Genomic DNA, 21,460 nt, shown 5'->3' with positions numbered 1-21,460 from the left:
TCAAGCCGTTCAATATTCCCTTATGGAAGTTAATTGTATATTGTATTGATAATGCTGTATCGTGTAGTATGTAAAGTCCTACACTAAACGCCTCTCTCAAACAGCTGTCTGTATATCTTTGCATTAATTCTTTTCTGTCATGTGATCTGTCTTGTAACACAAGCCAAGTTGTGCCAAACAAATTCCTGAACTAAAGGAATAGAAGGGGGAGACAGCTTTAATTATTCAATATTCAGCTTTTGAATGATTATTATTTATGTGACACGTGGTTTACACAGTGATTTACTAAACTGGTGTAAGAAAGTTTTGGTAATGATCTAGGTTTATAACGCGAAATGTGAAGCTTAGCTCCTGTGCCCTATTTTCTCCATAACTGATATAAAAATATTGTGTTATATACTCAGATGTTTCGATGAAAGTGTTTGTTAATACATGTAAATATGTACGTGTATGCACAGATACACAAGAAGTGTATTTTATTGGCAATATGAGCTATATTATACAATGTAGCAGACAGGAAAAAATTGAAGTCCACCTGAGCTCTTAAATGGCCACTGGTTAAACAAAGGCCTCTACGATAATGAGAAATATTTGCATTATTAAGTATATCGAGGATGTTTTTGCATAATATAAAAATCGACTCAATTTATTTTGTTAGAACATATTAATAGTCTTATTGTACACAATTCATCAGTGCATGATATTCAAAATGAAAAAAAGTTTGTTAAATGTTAAAAAGTAAAATAAGCCGAGAGTGCCATTTCACATTGTCGACAAGTCTTAAAACCTCACTCGAAGACACCTGTCTAAATATTTTACTATAAAATATTTATCGCCTCCACCCGTTTTCCTAATACTCATATATGGCGCACATCGACACTACCAAAGAAAGCTAACATGCTGTAAAAGGCCCTAAATTCACAGCTTATTTATCGCCTTTCTTTCAAACCTTGACATGTCTAGGTGATTTAGGGTGTATTACGATACACATCAACATACTATCTGGATGGGTTCCTTCTCCATTTTGAGCCAGTATAAGGTTCAGCCATATCTGAAACGGGGTCTGCAAGCAGTTTGCAATGAGGTCTCATGGTCTGACCAGGTGTCGGGTATATAAATTACCGTGCATGCCAGCGAATGCAATGCCCACAATTCACCAGCGGGTGTGCTGAAGAGTAATGCATAATGTTAAAGCTCACCGTTTGTAACATAAGATGCTAACTGCTGCCGATGTTAATGGATTGCAATGCTTGATATTCTGGATGGACTAACCCGCAGTGTTCTTCCGTGATCACGTGACCGGCCTATAACATGTATCGTGTAACCGCAGCTTGGTCACATTTTGTTCACTTGTTGACAGTTGAAAGTAGGTCACCTTTAGATGGCTGCCAAGACCACGAGAGCCGGTAGCTATTGTTCAGCAAGATGGATAAATAAGTAGGATCTAAATACCGGGAATAATTTCCCTTAATCCACTGATGTCAACACCTGTAAACTTTTCTCACATAGTGGTTGGGTTTTGTGCTTTAAATGAAACTTAATCTGTAACCGACTCATGTACGAATCTCGCAAAAGAAATGTCAGAGTCATTTCACAAGTTCAGAAAAACAATCATCACATAATTATTATACATTGTTTTTATAGAAATACATTTTTCATAAAGCATGTTTTGATGTCATTAGAAATCGTATAATACTTTATACATTATGTTCATCACATTTCAATCTCAATTGCAATCAATAACCATTTTATTTGTATTATTTATGTATTTATCATTATTTCTTGCAGTAATGAGATTTCTTTGTGTGTAGGGATGCGTAATTGTTAAAACTATTACTGTAAAGTCTTTAGTTATGTCCCATTTACTCTCTACAAATGAATGGAATTTAGGTTATTAAAATATTTTTTTCTTGGAGCCAATGACAGCTCTTCATGTTATACATGTTATTCATTCTCAGTTTTGCCCTCTGGGAATCTAGGAGGAACCTCAAGGATCTTTAGGGTTTGGTCATTTATTTTCGTTTCCCAAATGCCAACAAAAACAATCAAGCAAAGACTTTCACCCAATGGCAGTTATAATTCTCTGAGGGATTCCCACTCAGCATGGCAACACACAAGCTGTGTTTTACAGCGGCTTTACAGGCCCTATGACAGCTTGTCTTTCTCTTAGACTCCATATGATCTTCCATGTAACACACACCGACCCTGCCCTGCCAAAAAACTCCTCACCATATTAGTAGCTAAATTAATAGATGCAGTGGAGCAGGAACCATCTGAGAAATGTGTGTGTGTGTGGTAAGGACACAATATAAAATGTAAACTTATCTACTGAATAATTATGCAATGATATTTGTATAATTTGCTGAATTGTGTAGTGGCAGTTTCTGTCCACCTTGGACCCCAAAGTGATTCTATTCACTGAAAGAGCTTTTAAATGGTTACCTGATTAGACGTCCTTCATAATCGTGATATAATATATGATGTCTTTTCATAATTATGTCAATCAGTTCAAATTATATGTCACATATAATTTTATAGATATAGATTTTGAAACTAAACATTAATCGTTCTCTGTTTTGTTTGGTTAGCTTATGGTTTGAGAGCTAGCAATTTATCTAGCTTCGCAACCGGTAGAAACTCTATACTTTAATAAGTAACTATAAGTAATTGAATACTCTATAAGTTACTCTACACATAGTCACCGAAATCTTGAAAAGATTATAAGTAAAAATCCCATTTTTACAACACAGAAATACATTTTTAACAATGCATAAAATTTTCAACGTAACGCTGCTGTCTTTCAGAAACCTTGTAACTCCATATTTCGGATAATAAATCATTGTTATTAGTCACCCTTCATGTTTGTCACTGGGTTTTTGCAAATATCTAACCAATAAAAAGTATTAAAGAGTAAATATTTTGTGATTTTTAAGGTCCCACTTTGGTTTATGGAGTGATCAACAACAAGTTTACGTACGTTCAAGGTGTAAAAAAAACGTTCATTTTCTAATAATAGGCAGTTATTATTACCTTACTTCTTGACTGACTCTCAAATGGTTTGTTCGGCAATTCATCTGTCTAATCCCCTCCTTTCTGTCAACCTAGTCTGATCTGATTGGTCAGATGGTCTAGTCTGCTGTGATTGGTCTATCGCGTACAGCGTCGGAAATGGAACCTAACGTTCATTACACCGAGTGACACAAATCTGACACGGAACTGAAATTAGAACGACAGACAACTTGTTCGCGTGATTTACACACTGCACGAAATGTAATTTTAAGGACATTGTAATAGTTACTCTTAAAAAAATGCTCGTCAACTTTGACAACACATTTTAAATCATTTTTAAAGTACAGTGTTTTTCCATTTCCTGAGGTTTTGGAAGGACAGCAATGATATGCTTTAAGGTTGTTTATAATATGCTTATATGCAAAAGCCAGCCGATGTGTCGCAATGCTAGTCTGTGTGATTTTGATGTATTTTGAAAAAAAAAAAAATTACAATTTTATAAATGTTTTATAGATGTATTCTTAGTGAGGAAATACCTTACCCATAATCATCTAGAAAACGATGGGGGTTTAGGCAATGAATATGAATCTATTTAAAATGACAAAAAATGAAGACATGAGCAAAATGTGCTATTTTCATTATTTTAAAACGTGATTTTGTTATTTGTGAGCTTTTGTAGGTCATGGTTTTGTCTATGATTTTAGCGGTATGCTCTAAAAAAAAGAAAAGGTGCACTAAAAAGCACTAAAAGTAGTTCTTTGCTCGTAATCACAGTGGAACCACTTTTGGTGATATATTCACCATATCTTGGTGCTTCAGTAGTTCTTCAGAGGTTCTTTGGGGTGACCAAGGTGTTATATAGCACCGTTTCCATATAAAGAACCTGTTAAGCCCCTGTATGGTTCTTCAACGGTTCTATATAGCACCTCAGTCATCCCAAAGAACCGCTGAGGAACCACTGAAGCACCAATATATGGTTCTATATAGCACTTAAAGTGGTTCCCCTATGATTACGAGCCAAGAACCACTTTTAGTGCTATATAGCACCATTTTTTGTAGAGTATAAGTTTCACGTAGTGCACCATGTGTTGTGTTGTGTTGTGTACTGTATGTTGCATACTCCCTTTTTGCATGTTTAGTGCATGCTCATAAGTTTTATCTTTATATGTTTCTCTTCTCTTTTCTCAGTGACACATTACATCTGACTCAGTGCCCATCTGCCAAACCTGTATGGTTTAGTGCCGTGGGGAAGCCCTCCCTGCAGTTTTGCTGTCATTAGCTGAACTTCATGAGATGAAAGTTTGACACAGTGGATGACACCGCTGCAGGTTGACGTTGACTGTGTTGCAGGGTGGGATGTGTACATTCATTGTGTCTTTAAGACTCACAATGTAAGTGTAAGCGGAGTGAGTCATGTAGACATTTTAAGAGTTTAAGTGACTCACGTCCACCCACAGCCCACCTTGCATAACACCCAAACACATCATGAACGAGAGCGAAACACAGGTAAACCTGTCGATACTTTCCAGCGGTGACACAACGTGGGTTGGTGGGAATCTCACGAAAGCACGACAACATTTTAAACTGTGAGTGTTGAGCTAGCTATTCACAATTGCAAATAAGGACGTCCAACATTATACAATTCTTTATAATCCAGTTTAAGATGCACATTTCAATTCCTTCTGTCAATCCGTAATCGTACTAATATTACCAAACATTAGCTTTTGGGCTAACAGTAGCTCGGTGTCAACATGGGGAGTCCAACACCTTCCCCTCGCTGCTCTATTCTGAGCTGCTATCAGTGCGACTTAACCCGCTGTTATCTCACAGGAGAGCTCTGAGCTCTCACACAGACAAGAAGAGAGACGGTCTGTGTGTTGCCTTAAAGGATAACATATGTCCAAAGACACTGTTCAGCTTCATTCGTCTCAGTGTGCTAAAGTAGAAAAATCTGTATCTGTCCTTTTCAATTTTGTGGATGGGAGTAATGGTGTGTGTGATTGGCAGAAAGCGTGCGTTTAAGTGTGATGTGTATTAATAACATCTTGCAGCTCCAGCTGGCCAGAGCGCAGTGAGGTCTGGAGAGTGTGCAGCTGTCAGTGCAGATCACGAGCCTGCTGGTAACTCTCTCATCAGATGATTCTGCTTAATCAATGAGACCGCTGGGGAGGAAATGATGTCAGGGGCTCACTAATGGGTGGTAGTAATTAAAATGCTGGAAGTGCCCAGATGCCCAGGGTCGTACCAAAACTGTGATGTTATACAGTAATCAGGGTTTTTGCAGTCTGGGTCTAGGTATGTGCATTTGTGTGTTTATTGCTCTGTTCTAAACACTTGTGAGTTGCCTACCTGGGCAATATATAAAGGCGTCAAATGAGCACTGATAAGAAATGATAATGCTGGCTTCTTACAGACCCAGCTTTGTTCAATGCACTGACATACAGTAATTTCGATCACACTAGTTTATGGTTATCCTTAAGGCTAACATATTCATGCTAACAGCCAAAACCTACATTTTTATTTCATGGGGACTTTGTAATCAAATTATAAGGCATCCCAGAATGCACTGCAATGTGCTCAGTGAACAAATACATTTGAGCTGAAATGAGACTGTTTTTATTTCTTGATATGTTTATTAATATACTGTACTAGAAATTGTTTATGAAATGTAAAGGATTTTAATAATATATTTATAGTGATATTTATAATAAATAAATTATAGTGCTCAGTTGGTAAAGCACCGCAATACAGAGATTGTGGTTTGATTCCCAGTTACGTAAAATGTATACCTTGTAACGTCACTTTAGACGTGTCTGCCAAATGTATAAAAATACTATTTTATCGTGATCTTAAAAACAGCATTTAAAAAAAACAATGGGTTTCGTTTATGAAATAAGCGTACGACAGAAATGCAAATTTTGCGAAATTTGTGGTGGTTACGATCAAATCTCACGTCAGTTTCGACGGCACAATATAAACAAATGTTATGTGTAAACAAACATGTCGTAAACTAGGAGCGTGATATTTAAATGATGATTGTGTTAATCCGCCACATTTATAAATGTACGATACTCATATGATGGGCTTGGATTTGTACACATTTTTCATGAATCACACTTTCGTAAGAGGATTTCTGCGCGTGGATCTGCGCTCGTTGCTACGTTAGATTGATAAATGAGGCCCAGTGTGTCTATAATCTTTGGCTGTGTCTCACTGGGAAAATTCAGATATAGCTGTTATTGGACTGAAGCAGGCAGGCTGCCAAACAGTGATGTTTTTTTAGGCTTTACTGCTGCACTAACTTTATTTTAATAGGTCTTATTTTAGGAGGTGCAAAATGCAAACTCATTGTATGTGTGTGTGTGTGTGTGTGTACTTGTGTTTGTGAACTTCATCAGCAAACTGCTTAAAGACATGACACAGGCATGAAAAAATGCTGGGTTATTTTCAACCCAGCACTGGGTCAAAAAGGGACAAACCTAGCCGTTGGGTTGAATTAAACCAGAAAATGTTTATATTTGACCCAACAATGAGTTAAAACAACCCAACATTTTGGGTTGAAACAACCCAACATAACCTACCGGGTTCACACTAACGTTCTTCCAAACTCGAGCATATTTTCCTCAAATCTCTGAATGAAAGGGTCATACATGCATGTGTAAATGTATTTGGCCTGCTGTGGATTTCCATGTGAGGGCAGAACCATTGGGGCGACAGCAGGTGTATGAAGCATTGGACTCTGATTGGCCGAGGACGACGTGTACTGTGTTGTGATTGGCTGAGGAGGTAGAATCACTGGAGAGTGACAGGGTGTGATTGGCATCCACAGGCTGATGGTGCAGACAGATGGTAAAATGCTAAGCAAGCTCTGGGCCGAGCTCCCTCGCAGGGTGGTAGTTGGGGTGATCGGGGGGAGTATCGGGGTGGTGGAGGTTAGGAATTCTGGAATGTCTCAACTGTGTTGCCCTAAATTTTTACAGATAAAATCTGTGGAGATTCAGGGCTGCATCATCCCAATATTAATATGCGAATAAAATGTGTGCCTATGTTAGTTGCTATACGGTGACACTGCAATGAGCCGCATTTCAAAAGTGGTAAGACTGCAAATCGCCCAGTGAAGCTATTTTTGTTCTGCCTAGTCAACACAAAATGAATGGGTGACGTCTATTAAATATGTTGTAGAGAGAGGCTCTAATGTCTTCCTTGTTCACAGTATTGCGTTTACTGTTAGACAAGGCGTCTGTGTTGGCGGTTGTATGTGATTGTTGACTGTACTTCACGTTACGATGTGCTGAGCTGGATGGACATTCCACAGCCATCAGAATATTCATAGTCCTGTGGTGGGACAGCCAGAAGATCATTTGGTCATCTGACCTCTGCCCTCATCACGTGATGGTACACATAGTGTCAGCAACCCTGGGAGGTAAACTGGGGTAGGTAGTTTGCCCAGGACTGTCAGCACGGAGGTTTGAGCCAGGCTGCTGCCGACTGAGCAAACCAAAGTTATGGGTGTAATTTATCCAGGAACAGTAGGGTGGAAAGAACATTGGGTGTGCTGTTTGTAGCTCTGTTCCAAAACTTGGATCGACGTCTACATAGACACAAGCAGCTGCCTTTTAAAGCAGCATCATAACTCAGACGTGCCCTCAAGATCAATTTGGAATGCTCTACGTAGGCAGCAACATACAAAAGGGCGCATTTCTTTTATTCATCCAGTTGAGTTTTCATAGTTTGATGTAAACATGGTGCTGAGCTGCTAGCAGCATGTGATGTTGCTAGTGACATGATACTCTATAAGGCCAAAGAATACACACATATAAAGCCACGGGAAAAAATTAAGAGACTATTCCAAAAAATGTATTGTGGTCATTTCAGTCCAAAAAAAAATGGTGATAAAAAATCAAGGTTATTGCTTAAAAGTAAATATGAACTTGTTTTCTTTGCAGTAGTTGAGGTCTGAATACAGAGCATCTTTTCTGTCATTTTGACCTGTTTCTCCAGTGTCCATTTTTCATAAATGCAAATAGAAACAATATTTTTGTTTTAAATATGGGAGAAATACCGTTAGTAGTTCACACAATGAAACTAAGTGATCTTTTTACCTAAACACATACCTATAAATAGTAAATGCGGAAAAACTGAAAATGATTTTGAAATGGTCTCTTATTTTTTTCCGTGGGTGTATGTGAGAAACGAAAATCTTGAATCTAGGCATGTTACTGAAAAGTAAATTTTACTAAACTTTCCCATTAAATTAAAGTTGAAAAATTATGAAAAAAACTTCTTAAAGTGGCCGTAACACACGTGGTTTCTGCCAATCTCATATTAATCTTGAGTACCTATAGAGTAGTATTGCATACTTCGTATCTTCGAAGAGTATTTAGTTTGATCACATTTATAAAAGAGAGATACAGCTGTAAGATTTTTTCCGAAAGCATACGGCGCTTGTGGGGGGGAGGGGTAGGTTGAACTAAAGTTCATGTCCGGCATCTTTTAGCGCTGGGACGGCTCCATATATCAGTTTCAAACGATCTCCAAATTCACAACANCAATTTTTTTGTGCGTTTACTGCTTTAAAGCGGCCGTGCAAACGCAATGTGTCATGCATTCTGACTTCTTTACAATGATAAACGTGCTGTCTTCTCATGCTTAACATGGTCAACTTGTCAAAAAACGAGTTGGGCGTATTACGTAGTATTTCTGTGCTCGATACACTCCCCCAGCGATCGTACAGGTTTCGGTAAGTTTTTTTCGAACATATAAAACTGTTTCGTAACAATTTTTCTTAGTCCCTTATTGGACAATTCTCCCGGAAAAGCTCCCGGAGAGCAGGAGACGTCACTTTCACTTGTGTGCAGGAGAGAGAGAGAGAGCATACGTTCGCGAAGTTCAGGTGTTTGTTTGTTCACTGCATTTGGGTGATGAATGTTATATAAAGGGTGGATATAACGCTGGATTAATCTTGAGTACCTATAGAGTAGTATTGCATACTTCGTATCTTCGAAGAGTATTTAGTTTGATCACATTTATAAAAGAGAGATACAGCTGTAGAATTATTTCCAAAAGCATACGGCGCGTGTGGGGGGGAGGGGTAGGCTGAACTAAAGCACGTGCGCACCCATTGCCAACAAAACACAGACTTCAGTTTCACTCACCGCATGCGGTTCATGTCCGGCTTCTTTTAGCGCTGGGACAGCTCCATATATCAGTTTCAAACGATCTCCAAATCCAGCGTTATATCCACCCTTTATATAACATTCATCACCCAAATGCAGTGAACAAACAAACACCTGAACTTCGCGAACGTATGCTCTCTCTCTCTCTCCTGCACACAAGTGAAAGTGACGTCTCCTGCTCTCCGGGAGCTTTTCCGGGAGAATTGTCCAATAAGGGACTAAGAAAAATTGTTACGAAACAGTTTTATATGTTCGAAAAAAACTTACCGAAACCTGTACGATCGCTGGGGGAGTGTATCGAGCACAGAAATACTACGTAATACGCCCAACTCGTTTTTTGACAAGTTGACCATGTTAAGCATGAGAAGACAGCACGTTTATCATTGTAAAGAAGTCAGAATGCATGACACATTGCGTTTGCACGGCCGCTTTAAAGCAGTAAACGCACAAAAAAATTGCAATAAAACATTACATTAAAACATTATATATGTTGACGCTGGTCTCATGTTGGCAGCCTACCACATGATTAAACAGACGTAAAATTGTAAAAGATCACCAAAGCCTCAACACCTATCCTAATGATAATTTGTATCTTGATGTATCGTGCCACAATATAACATTTTAATTGACTTACTTTTCAGTACTGAATGAAGTAAGTTTCTTTACAATCAGCTTGGATGTTTCTTTCACTGAGGTAATTGCAGTGCATTCTGTATAGCATTTTCTGTGAAGGACGCGATGCTACTTCCGTAGCACACTTCAGTTTGGGAAAAGAGCCATCATGTCTTATCCAAAGATTGACAGCATGTAATTCTGGGTATTTAATGGCCTCTAAAAGAGTCAAGTTTTATTTCAGTACTGAGACGGTGACAATTGCTAAGCTGTGGCTGCGAGCAAACATGCTAACACCATGTTCACACATTTATGTCATCACTTCTGACAACACTCCACACCTTTACAACAGTTTCTAATGTCTGTTAAACAATGTCCTGTTTGTTCACGTATCGGAAAGCTTGTAAAAGTCAACATATGGCGCGACTAACTGTGAACTCTGACGTTTGTGATGGTCGTGGACACATGAATCCCATCATTCCTTAGACTTGTGATGGTCCACTGTGGGCTCTTGGACTAGACTGTGGTTTGGGTAATAACAGAAGACTATAAATTTTCCTCTGCTCAACTGTGCCTGGCACAAACACACCTCACGGTCAAGACCAGCCAATCCGGTCCGTCTCCGGTGCCTTGGCCAAGTAGGATAGGCTGCATTCGTTGAAAGGGCTGATGGCTTGTTAAAGTTTGATAGATTTATTGAAAGCTTCTTTGACATAGGATACACACTTCACATTTCCTTGTACTAAATATTGATTTTTTGTTATATTTATGTGCTTTTATAGGTCAATCAAAATGAAGTTTGTTAAGTTTGCCAAATCGATGAGCCACATTCAAAGGCAAGATTATAACAGATTGTCACTAAGAAACAAATCTGTGATCTCACATCAGATGAATTCAAAATATACATCGCATCAGTGCACAAGCAAGAACCTTTTTTAATACAAAATAGATAAAAGATAATAAGTCTGTGATCAAATATTGCCATCTTTTATTTTACCGTTTATTTTCTGCAAGTTTTATAAAATCAATATTAGCCACAAAAGTCAGTGCATTAAATAGATTTGATCATGGTAGGTTTTACTCTAGGCCTACTGTTGTCTTTAATCGTGGTAAAATCCCTTTAACTTCATGGATGTGATGTAAGCACCTTCTTATCTTCTCTGCTAAAATAGATGACAACAATAACAGAATTGATCATCATTAAAGCCATCTTATTTTAGTCTTTTTAAAAGAATTAGACTGTCCAGACTGCCATCAGTTCGTTGTATGTAGCACAGTCCACAATAACGTCTCCGATGTTTTGTTGACAGTGGGGAGAAATCTGTTAGCACCATCTAGTGGATCTGGCCTTCTATCAGCTCATAGCAAATAATAAAAACAGTCCTTTAAATTGACAGTTTTTACAGGAATTGGATTTAAAACGTGTCATTATATGTTTGCAGGTCACTATTGAAAATTACATAGAAAATTATTATCATATGTCTATTATTGAATGTAATTATCGGTCTACAAATAAATATAACAACATATAAACAATACAGGAAGAAATACCTTGTACTTGGTTTTGGCTTCACAGTAAATATCTTAGCATTACAGTCAAGTTGTTCCCTGTCAGAGCTGAACATCTGGCGGAGCATCCTGTGTCTAAAAAGGGGAAAGAATCTGAAATGCGGGTGTTGTTGTGTCGTTCTTGCAGAAGGCAACAGATGGCTGGCTGTAAATCTGCCGCATTGGCACCTCGCAGGGAATTGGATGCTGGGGCGCTTATGTACAAAGGGCTGTTTGTGGCAGGCCACGAGGAGCACTACAATGCTACAAATATCATCTAATTTACTAAATCAAATGTATTCATTAATTTTCTGTAAACAAGGTTGCAGACCTGTATAAAGTAGGCCTATATGTATATACCTCACATGCATACACATGACCCTATCTAAAAAGATATCCTCGTTAGATTGAGCTAGATATAATCCAACATAGACTATAAATTTACAATTTAACATTATCACTTTTTATCCTGTATAGACCGTTTCATCGGACCCATGCGCGCCTGACCTCCAGTTAACTTCCGGTTTGTGTTTGGCAAGTGTCTGATTATATAACTATTTATATTTTATGTCAATATTAATTTGTCTTATTATTTTACTGTGTAATAATTGTATTAAATAAACGATTTGTTGAATTTTGTTGTATGTTCATTTTATTAAATAAACAATTTGTTGAATGGGTCATAGCTGTAATTTGGTCGCATTTAAACAAACGGTATGGTACACTGACATCTAGCGGTTGAGCTTGGTATTGGAGTCTAAATTCAAAATATTGCACAGAAAAGTTAAGCCAAGTAACGGTTTCTTTTGATTGTTATCAGAAATAATGTACAGGCACACTTTGTGAATGTTTACCGGAAGTTAAGTTGGGGGTCACAAAACGTTTGTTTATGTTGTTCAGATATTTAAATATGCATACATTAAATAATACAGAATTTGTATTAAACATAGCGTTAAGTGGCTCCTCAAAAACCTTTGAAAAACAAAATTTGTAAAAGAGATATAATTAAAGATAACAAAAACATTACAAATAGACCTGAACAGAAACGAAATGTAATGAATTTTGTAATATTACCACATTTACAACACCAATGCTTTATAAAAACGAGCATTTGAGCTTTAGTTAAATACTTGTGACAGTTTAGACTGCATGGGCACCTTGACAGTAGAATGTAGGCTATATTGATTATTCAGCATTTAGCAAATTTCCAATATTGTAAATAGGCCTATTATATAGTCATTATTTTTCAACTTTACATTAAAAAAAAAAAATTCTTACTTTACTATTTGTTCAAATTTGTTGCCTGTGAAAAGTTGATAAATTAATTTTAAGAACGTTTTAATATTAATTTGTTATATTCATTTAATAATATTTTTAATATGATTCTTTTAAGATGATTTAAGATCGACAAAGGCAACTATTTTAATGTCTGTTATAAATAACGCAAGAAAACAAACAAATATCAAAACAAAGGAAATATTATTTTCAAAGTGAAATGTTATTTCAATAGGCCCTATAAACATTTTTAATGATATTTACCAAGCACTGAATAGCACAAATATAGCACTATTTTTTTTATCTATTTGGTCTTTCACAATCACTGTTCATTTATTTCTAAATGTCGTCGGCAATTTGCGTCACCTATTGCCGTATGCAAATTGAAACCGTTTGCGGTTCGTAACTATTTTCTAATGTTAATCATTAGTAGTTGGAGTCGGTGAGTGAGGCTTTGGCTTTATAGATGCTGTCAGCGCGTGCGTTCATCATGATAAGCAGGTGATAGCGCGCATCTGTCATTAGGACGCACTGGTGATGCTAAGGAAACATGTAATAGAGCGCGCAGGACAGAGAGATGCATGGCCTGAAGACTAGAGCCAGGTGGAGGTCTTGGCAAAGACAAACTGCTGTCAAATATGATCACCGATAGGATTTAACACTGCAGCATCGTCCGACAAACTCGGAGAGGTTCGTGACTCCTTGAGAAAAGTTTCCCTCCTCGTTTCTGTCACGCTTATAAAAGGGTTTATAGGATTATCTTCACATAGTTCATATTAGCATCATGTTTCATATAGTTTTATTTTTGTTTTCAAAGACTACCTGCACATCTTGTTAAATCAATTTGTTCTGTTTAATAACGATTAACGAAGTCTGTAAGAATTGCAGGTTTGTAAATGCTGTACTTATTAACAAGTAAAAATAAACAAATAAAAACAGGTAAATTGAATTTTGCACACCGTGATTTCTGCATGTTTGTAGACATGTTGGTAATTACACGTTCAGCAAAATCCTAACTTAACGGTTTGTATTTTATTATTTTAATACCCCAACGATATAGCCTAATTTAACCTGACAACATTAAGTGATATAATTATGTTTTTATCGCATTCAAATCTTTTTAGTTAATATGTTCTTATTTATTGTAAATTGACCCGTGCAGCAACAAACGGTCACATTTTACCTTGTGAATGTCTCCAAAGACGTTCTATCAAGTGTTTTTTGTTGTTGTTTTCTGTCGGAAAAATAGTCTCAAATAACCGTAAAATTCAGTTACAGTTTAAAAGTTTATCGACACAGATTTTAGTTTAACATTCGGCAATAAAATAGTCTTCCAACAGTTACATTTGCTGCATGAATGCGAAAACATTTCCCATTTGGGACTTTAATAACGTCGCCCTCCCTGTCCTCCCTTACACTCTTTGCAAAGCACATGTGACACTACATCACTCCGGCCTCTATTCCAGCTCTCAGGGACAGAGCGCGCACACAGCACTGGGAACTACGAGCGGGCCAGCGTCCGTAAATGCGCATTGTGCACTTTTGGAGGGCACCGTACCGACACGTAGACTGCTGTCCATTGGTTTGAGTGTAGGCCTGTTTACAGCATAGGAGCTATTCAGATCATCATCTAGAGGATTGTATAGGTGAGTCAGACTGGGTTTGGCCTGCTATTGCAGGGACTGTGTGTTCCAGCATGGATTGTAAAGTGGCCACCAGGTTTTTTATTTACCAGTGCCACTCCCTGGTCTAATTTATCGCTTCCTCTTGTGAATGTGTGAAAGTGTGTAGAGAAATAGAGCTTTGATCTGTCTGGAGGTGAGATTAGAAGAGTCTGGCACAACAGATGTGCCAGCGGTTCAGACAAAGATGCCTGTTGTTCTTGATAAACCGATTAATAGAACTGTTCATTTAACAGTAGAGGGATATACAAATGATTAGTTATTTATATTTTTATTATTCTAATAACATTAAGAAAGATGTACGATTCAATATCACGATGTGGATGTTAACAAGTCACCTTTTATAAACTTGAAATATTTCTAGGAGTTTTTTCCATTTACTGAAATATTGTTTGGCATAATCTCAACAGATTTACAAATGAAAAGAAGTTCAAAGCACGATTCTATATGGCGGAATCAACCTTCATTAGGTTAATGAATGTAATTTTGAGAGGTCAGGTCAAGTTGAGCGTTACAACTGCACATGTTCTCATTTTAGGAAATCCTTACTGCCTGATGTACATATATAATACGTGTAAAATAAGAATAACAATAAAATATGTACCTAAAATAAGATCAATATGGTGCAAAAGGGATTTTAAAATTCTCACTAGCAAAATTGTTATTTGTAATTGTTTTATTCACAGCCATGGGAATAGCACCAATCTCTTCATTAGTAATCAAAAGCCTAGTAGCAAAAACTTGCCTTTTCTAAATTTAAATGAATAAACAAATAATAAATTAAACTTAATTAAAAAATAAAACATGTTTATGAAAAAATAAATAGGATTAAACTTCAGACATAAAAATAAAGAAAGTGGCATATTAAAAAGTGTGTACATATGCACTCTTCAAACATTTGTATTTTTTATTATGTGATTATGAAATATATATTCTTTTCATGTGGAATTTTCATGGTGCTATAGCATTTAAAGTTGATATGTAAACAAACCTTGTACATACATTACATTTGAGACATCAGCTGCTCCTGTAAGCAGTAACTGAATACGCTAACACACTCTCATCAGAGCAGCAGTGATTTGTAAGTTTGTCCATGTGCATTGCCTCAGATTCTCTCAGGACACTTTTCACTCATTAATGTTTTGAGATAATATAAAATTCTTCTCACTGTTTTTTTTAAACATTTATGCTTCTTATAGATAGAAGGCATTTTCAATCACCTTCTATAAGAAAAGTGTTTTCATCACAATCCTGCAATAAATAAATAATGGACATTAAATAAAAAGAAAAAAGAAAATCTCACACCAGTCCCTTTTGCTTTACAAAATTAAAACCAAGTTTTCCAGAATATTTGTCAATTTTGTTAGCTTGGATGTAATTTATAGAGACATTCTGGAGATTCTAAATTCAGTGTATTCGTTGAATTTAAGTTTTTGTTGTGGCCTAGTTTCTTTGTGGTTTCAGAGTTTTGAGGCTTTTTACACAAGCAAGTAAAACTTGCTTTTTTAGATTAAATGTCATTTGTGATTCTTTTGTGTGGAGACTTTTTGATTTGTTTTTACTTTTGTTTTTTGTTTTTTGTATAAACAGTTTTTGGATAAAGTGTATCTCTTAATATACCTGCAGATATTAACGAATAGATAAAATACATGTACGCGAGGTAAATGTTATTGTGAAGTTTTTTAATTAGTATTCTTATATAGCTAGAGATTCTAGCTTTGTCAACTACACTAATGGTTCCTTTGACAAAATGTTAAATGCTATCTCATTTGTAAGTTCCTATGGATGAGAGCCTCTGCTAAATGAATAAATGTAAACGTTATGTGTTGCTCTTTGCAAAATAAAGAAACTTTTTTTTTAGCTCGTCTATTTAGGTCAAAACCATCTGTTTAAAGCATAAGTGTAATTTTGGAACCGCTAGTGGCATTAAAGTTTGTACCAATTTGTTTGAGCGACCAACTGGCTGAGATATTAAGATGAAAACTAAGGCGGCTTAGTAACATCCAGCAAAAAGTCTTTTTATATGCACAGTTGTTTTGTTTTTAGTAACTTCTAATTTCCTGTAATTACACATTTTGTTTTGCAAAAACATTTTTGCAAAATATATTGCAGAAATTTCTCATAAATCTCTAATAAAAATGTATATCTCAATATAGATGCAAGAATCCAATGTTTAAGGTACAAATCAGTAGTATTAGTGACCCACATAATTAATTTAAATATTAAATAATAAATACTAATTTAATATTAGTAAAAATCATATTTATTTATTTACATTCACTGATATTAAAACAATTAAATAATTTCCTTTGTAGTACCCCCAGTAGTGCACATCCCTCAAACTCTGCCTACGTAAATTAACTTGATGTTGGGTCCAGCATCACAAGGTCTCATAAAGTCTGGTGTGTTGTCTCAACATGTGACGCATTTTCAACCAATCACAGCCCAAGATTCAGCTTTTATAAAACCAGAACAGTTGCTTCCAGGCCATAACTGTCTGTGTTGTGAAGTCAGAGGGCTTTGACCCCACTACCCCAGTCATGTTATCCCTAGATTAGATACAAATTCAAGAAAAGTCACGCAGCATGTCTCTTCCCACACCCCATTCGGTGCAAAGACGTCGAACATGCACAATGACGTATAATTATGCTTAGCGCATCTTCTTTCTTAACACTGGACTGCATTAATTGGTCAAGTGCATCTGACACCTGAATCTTGTGTTTAAATGAGATGATCCGAGTCAGGACTCCGCCGAGCTGGCAGTCATGAAGGCCATATTGGTTTCCCGTGTTAGCTGAGCGTTTTGTGCTGTATGTCAGCAGTGTATTTCGGGCTGTGAGTCATGAAGGTAGAGCGGCACCCGTGTAATGTCTAGTGGTGCTATTTAATAACACTGAACAATGTTGATAATATTATATAACTGTTCTTGTAGCTCAAGTGAAAGAACGGGATGCTGGCGACGTCAAGGTCATGGGTTTGGATGGATGTCAATACGACAAAATTGACTTTTAAGTTTGGCCCTGGATGTAAATGCTTTTATCACACTCTGTTGGCTTTTTCAATGTGCATAATTATGGATCGATGTCAAAACAGCAAACACCCCAAATTGTTCCACACTAGCATTTCTTGCCAGGTTTTCATAAGCCAGTTTTAATTTTTGTACATATTACTTGGTTGTACTTGTAAACACATACACCGACATAAAACTTAAATAAATGCAGAGTTCAGTTTAAGGTACATTTAAAAGTTGGCCTCAATTGGTAAAGGTCAAAAGCATATGCCAAATGTATAAATGTAACAAATGTTAATGTAAAAAGATTTGTTCAAATGTGCAGCATCTTGGATTCATATGAATTAGAATTACAATGTGTGACGAACTGATACAGTAAATGGTACACAGTTGAATTTGAATTTATAGCTTGTATGCCATAAATTTGGAATTTGGCTCCTTATCTGGAATCCTAATCCTGGTATTTTTCAATTGGCCAGCTGTTGTATCTCAAACACCAGTTGTATCCGTAAAATCTAATTTATGTATGTTATGTCTTAGCCCAAGATTGACATTTCTTCTTTCGAGTAGCATGGTAGCCAATCTACAGCTATATGTTCAGTATAGGCTAATGCTTCACCTACTGTTTTATATGCGTTTCTTTTTGTATATATTTTTAAATTTCATTAGTTTGGTGTAATTACTGTAAATACAGTGACCCCAAAATACTTAAAAAAAAAATAAAAAATAAAAAATAAATAAAAAAAAACTTAAGCCAGTTGTGATATACATTATAACAACTTGTAGCATTTATTCCAATAAAAGATAGCATAAATAAAACAAGTTTAACTTTTAAATGATAAATTATTAAATACCAGATATAGTGTTATGTTCAAACAGTGTGTGGACATTTTATGGTGCTGGATTTTTTATAATCTTAATGTGATACACCTAATACTCTGCTAAGACACACTAACTTTACCAACATTTTCCTATCTGATTTTCATTGAAAATAATAGCACAAATGGCTAAAACTGTGGTTAGGCCTGTGAAGGTTTATGCATCATTTGTTTAGAGATCTTGTGTCTAATGTCTCTAATCTAATGCAGTAATATTGCGATGTGTGGAAGTTTCCAAATACATTTTGGGACCAGTGTATTGTATGTACGTTCATACAATATGTTGAACAATCATTTTGTTCATTTTCCATTGTGTAGAAATGAAGGCTAGCTTATTTGGAGTTAGTATTGATGTGTGAACTTTACGATCTGAAAATGTTCCTGTAAGTCCATATCATAATATGAAATGACTCCAGTACTACATTGGAGAGGTGTTAATCCCCCAAAATATTAAGTTGCACAAATTCAGATTCAAAAGTATTTGAGAACCTCCCCCTAATTCCAGTTTTGATTCTTGACAACAGGGGCAAGAACCATACTTTAGACACCAGAATCATCTCTGAGATTTGAACCAGCCTTGAAATATTTATATCACAAGACAAAAGTTATTGGGGGATTTTGCTCCAAAATCGGAGTCCGCATGTAACGCTTCTACCTGTGCCTTTCAGAAACTTTGTTGTTCCCTCTTTCAGCACTGTAGCACAAGTTTCCTTTGGGGAATTGCCACCTGTGCTGATCTCTGGCTCTTGGTTTGGAGGGTGTATGCTCAGCGAGGATGGCATGAGGCTTGCACAGATATTTTGATTGATAGTAGCGCTTGCTAAATTTAGCCAGCATGTGAGCGCATTAATCAGTGCACTCAAACGGGGACGTGGAGTCCAAAGCGTCTGGGCTGCAGGAATGTTTCCTGATCGGACGAAGCCAATTTCAGTACCTTGATATGATGTATCACAAAGCAATACATTTCAATTTCAAAAGCTGTCATTAACATCATTCGCTGATAATCACCTGGAAGCGTTTGTGTGCACAGTTAGTAATGTACAAGCCGTCTCCATATATGGGCTTTGCACACAACCTCTTCTCTACCGCCTTTCGTCAATCCCTGCAAACGTATCCCTACACTCTCTCTCGCCTGAGACCACGCATGGCAAAATCTTAAAGCATAGCTATGTGCGCCATTCTCAAAACCACATGAAACACAAACATATTTTGCGTAGATCTAGACGGCACATGTTCCATTTTCAGCTTTTCTTGTTACTCTTTTAATCAGTACTACTTCCTTTGTTTGGACAATTATGTTTCTGCGTAAAAGTATTTACAGACAAAATGTATTTACCTAGTTTAATCTAACAATATTTTTGCCACGATATTTACCCCGAAACTTGTTCTCTTCTGTTAATCCAATCTTCCCTTGGATTTTGACCTGACTCTTGTTTATTTTATAGTAACATGTTACGTATCTTTTCACAGCTCCACAGGAGACAAGCCTGATAAGTCGTTGGCTCCTCTGGGCGGAGCTCTTGGTGGAGTGGGTCAAAACCTGCTGCTGAGTCCCGCCAGTCTTCAGTTGGCTCAACTTCAGGCCCAGCTTACCCTCCACCGTCTCAAACTCGCCCAGACCACCAATACAGCTGCCGCAGCCTCTGTCCTCAATCAGGTACTCTCCAATGTGGCCATGTCGCAGCCGCTTTTCAACCAGCTTAGAGGTTCCAGCATGCCCCAAGCTCATGGTGGGGCCTTCCCACCACCACCCATAGCCTTCCCGTCCCCAAACTCAGCTCTGGGAACACTGGTTGGCAGTGGCTTCAATCCAAATCCTACTGGGATCAGGCCTACCACTTACGGTGGGGCTTCCAACAAGAAGGTCAGTCAACACAATGAGTACGGTAAAAAGACCGGAACGTATTTGACGGATACGGATAGACGCCTACAGTTTGGATTTCTGGGAGGGGCTTCAGTTGTGACTAGTAAGGCATGTGATGGTGGACAGTATGGCGGATCTCAACCCAGAAACAACGTCCAAAGCAATTTTCAGAGAGACTTCTACTCTTCCGAATCCCAGGTTAAACCAACAGGATTCCTGGGAGGAGTTAGTGATCAAAATCTGGGATCTCTGTCTTCATCAGCACCAAAGGAGCAATGGAAAGGCCCTGTCAACCTGGGAAAAATGGACATGGGTACAGGAGCAGGTTCTGGTGCTTGGGTACCAACAGGCCCAGGGTTTATGGGCCAGAGAGCAGAGCTGTATAACCCTGAGGAACCCACGGCAGATCCCAAGTTCAACTCAGCATGTGGCCCAGGAGTTGGTCCATCCATGGGGCAGCAAGGGGGGTTTCAACAGCAGCCGCAGCTTCACCAGGGGGAGGAAGGGGTGAGGATGTCCTTACAACCTCACCAGCTCAATGACTTTCATGGGACAACACCTTCACACCTACCTCATCAGTGCACCATTTGTGAGAAAAAGGTTTACAACTTGAAGGTGAGTGGATCAAACCTGCTGGGTGAGATTGAGGGAAATGACCCATTCACACTACACTGTGAATATTTGTAAAATGACCAACCTCAAGAATGTGCTTCTTGGGCCAAATGCATCAAAAGCTATGAGCAAGTCTATCTAGAAACTTACATATACATTTTTTCCCTGTTGTTTTTTGAGTTGGGTGTAGTACTTAAAGTAAAATAAATGGGCTTGTTGGTTACAGTTGGGTGTGAAGGCTTTTGTGGCAGCTGGCGTGTGTCGAAGGCAGGTTTAGAGGGTGAGGACGCAGTTGTTCTAGAGGGCTCCGTCGCAATAGCATTCATTCTAGGCTCTCACCCTCTCTCCTCTGTGAGCCGCTATCTCTCTAATGGCCGGGTTATGGCAATGCCAGAGGAATCTATCACTCTTACACAGAAGGATTAGAAGTGAAGTCAGAGAATCGGACTGACATATCGTGTTTGTGTATATGTTTGGTCTCTGTGTGTGGTGTTCTCAGGACTGGGACCAGCATGTGAAGGGCAAATTACATCTACAGAACTGTTCGCTTTACACCGAGAGGTGAGTACATAGGAAAAAGTCTAGTTTTATGAGAACTATGTGTAATCTTAGCCTCTAACTGATAAATTCATCACATGGGTGGCTACGGTAATCTTTGCTAACTTGATAAAGAAACAAGATATTTTTAAAGGACTTGAATGTGGTCTATTTTAATCCTCGTTACTTACCGGTCATCGCATGCGATACTGTTGTTAAGCCCTTTATGAGCACAACCAGACTTTTATTAAACAGAG

General features: G+C 37.5%; 1 protein-coding gene across 1 annotated transcript in view; it reads left to right on the top strand.

The window, feature by feature from the left end:
• The window catches only part of rbm20 (RNA binding motif protein 20), a 49,801-nt gene that overhangs the window by 14,125 nt on the left and 14,216 nt on the right, over positions 1–21,460 (top strand). Inside the window, exons 2-3 of the mRNA XM_057326462.1 lie at positions 19,661–20,669; positions 21,166–21,227. Of these exons, the coding sequence (XP_057182445.1) occupies positions 19,661–20,669; positions 21,166–21,227 (1,071 nt within the window). The remainder of the gene's footprint in view (positions 1–19,660; positions 20,670–21,165; positions 21,228–21,460) is intronic.

Source organism: Triplophysa rosa, linkage group LG25, assembly GCF_024868665.1.
Source record: "Triplophysa rosa linkage group LG25, Trosa_1v2, whole genome shotgun sequence".
Classification (NCBI taxonomy): Eukaryota; Metazoa; Chordata; class Actinopteri; order Cypriniformes; family Nemacheilidae; genus Triplophysa; species Triplophysa rosa.
Note: the sequence above shows the minus strand (reverse complement) of the source record. Positions and strands in the feature narration are given on the sequence as shown.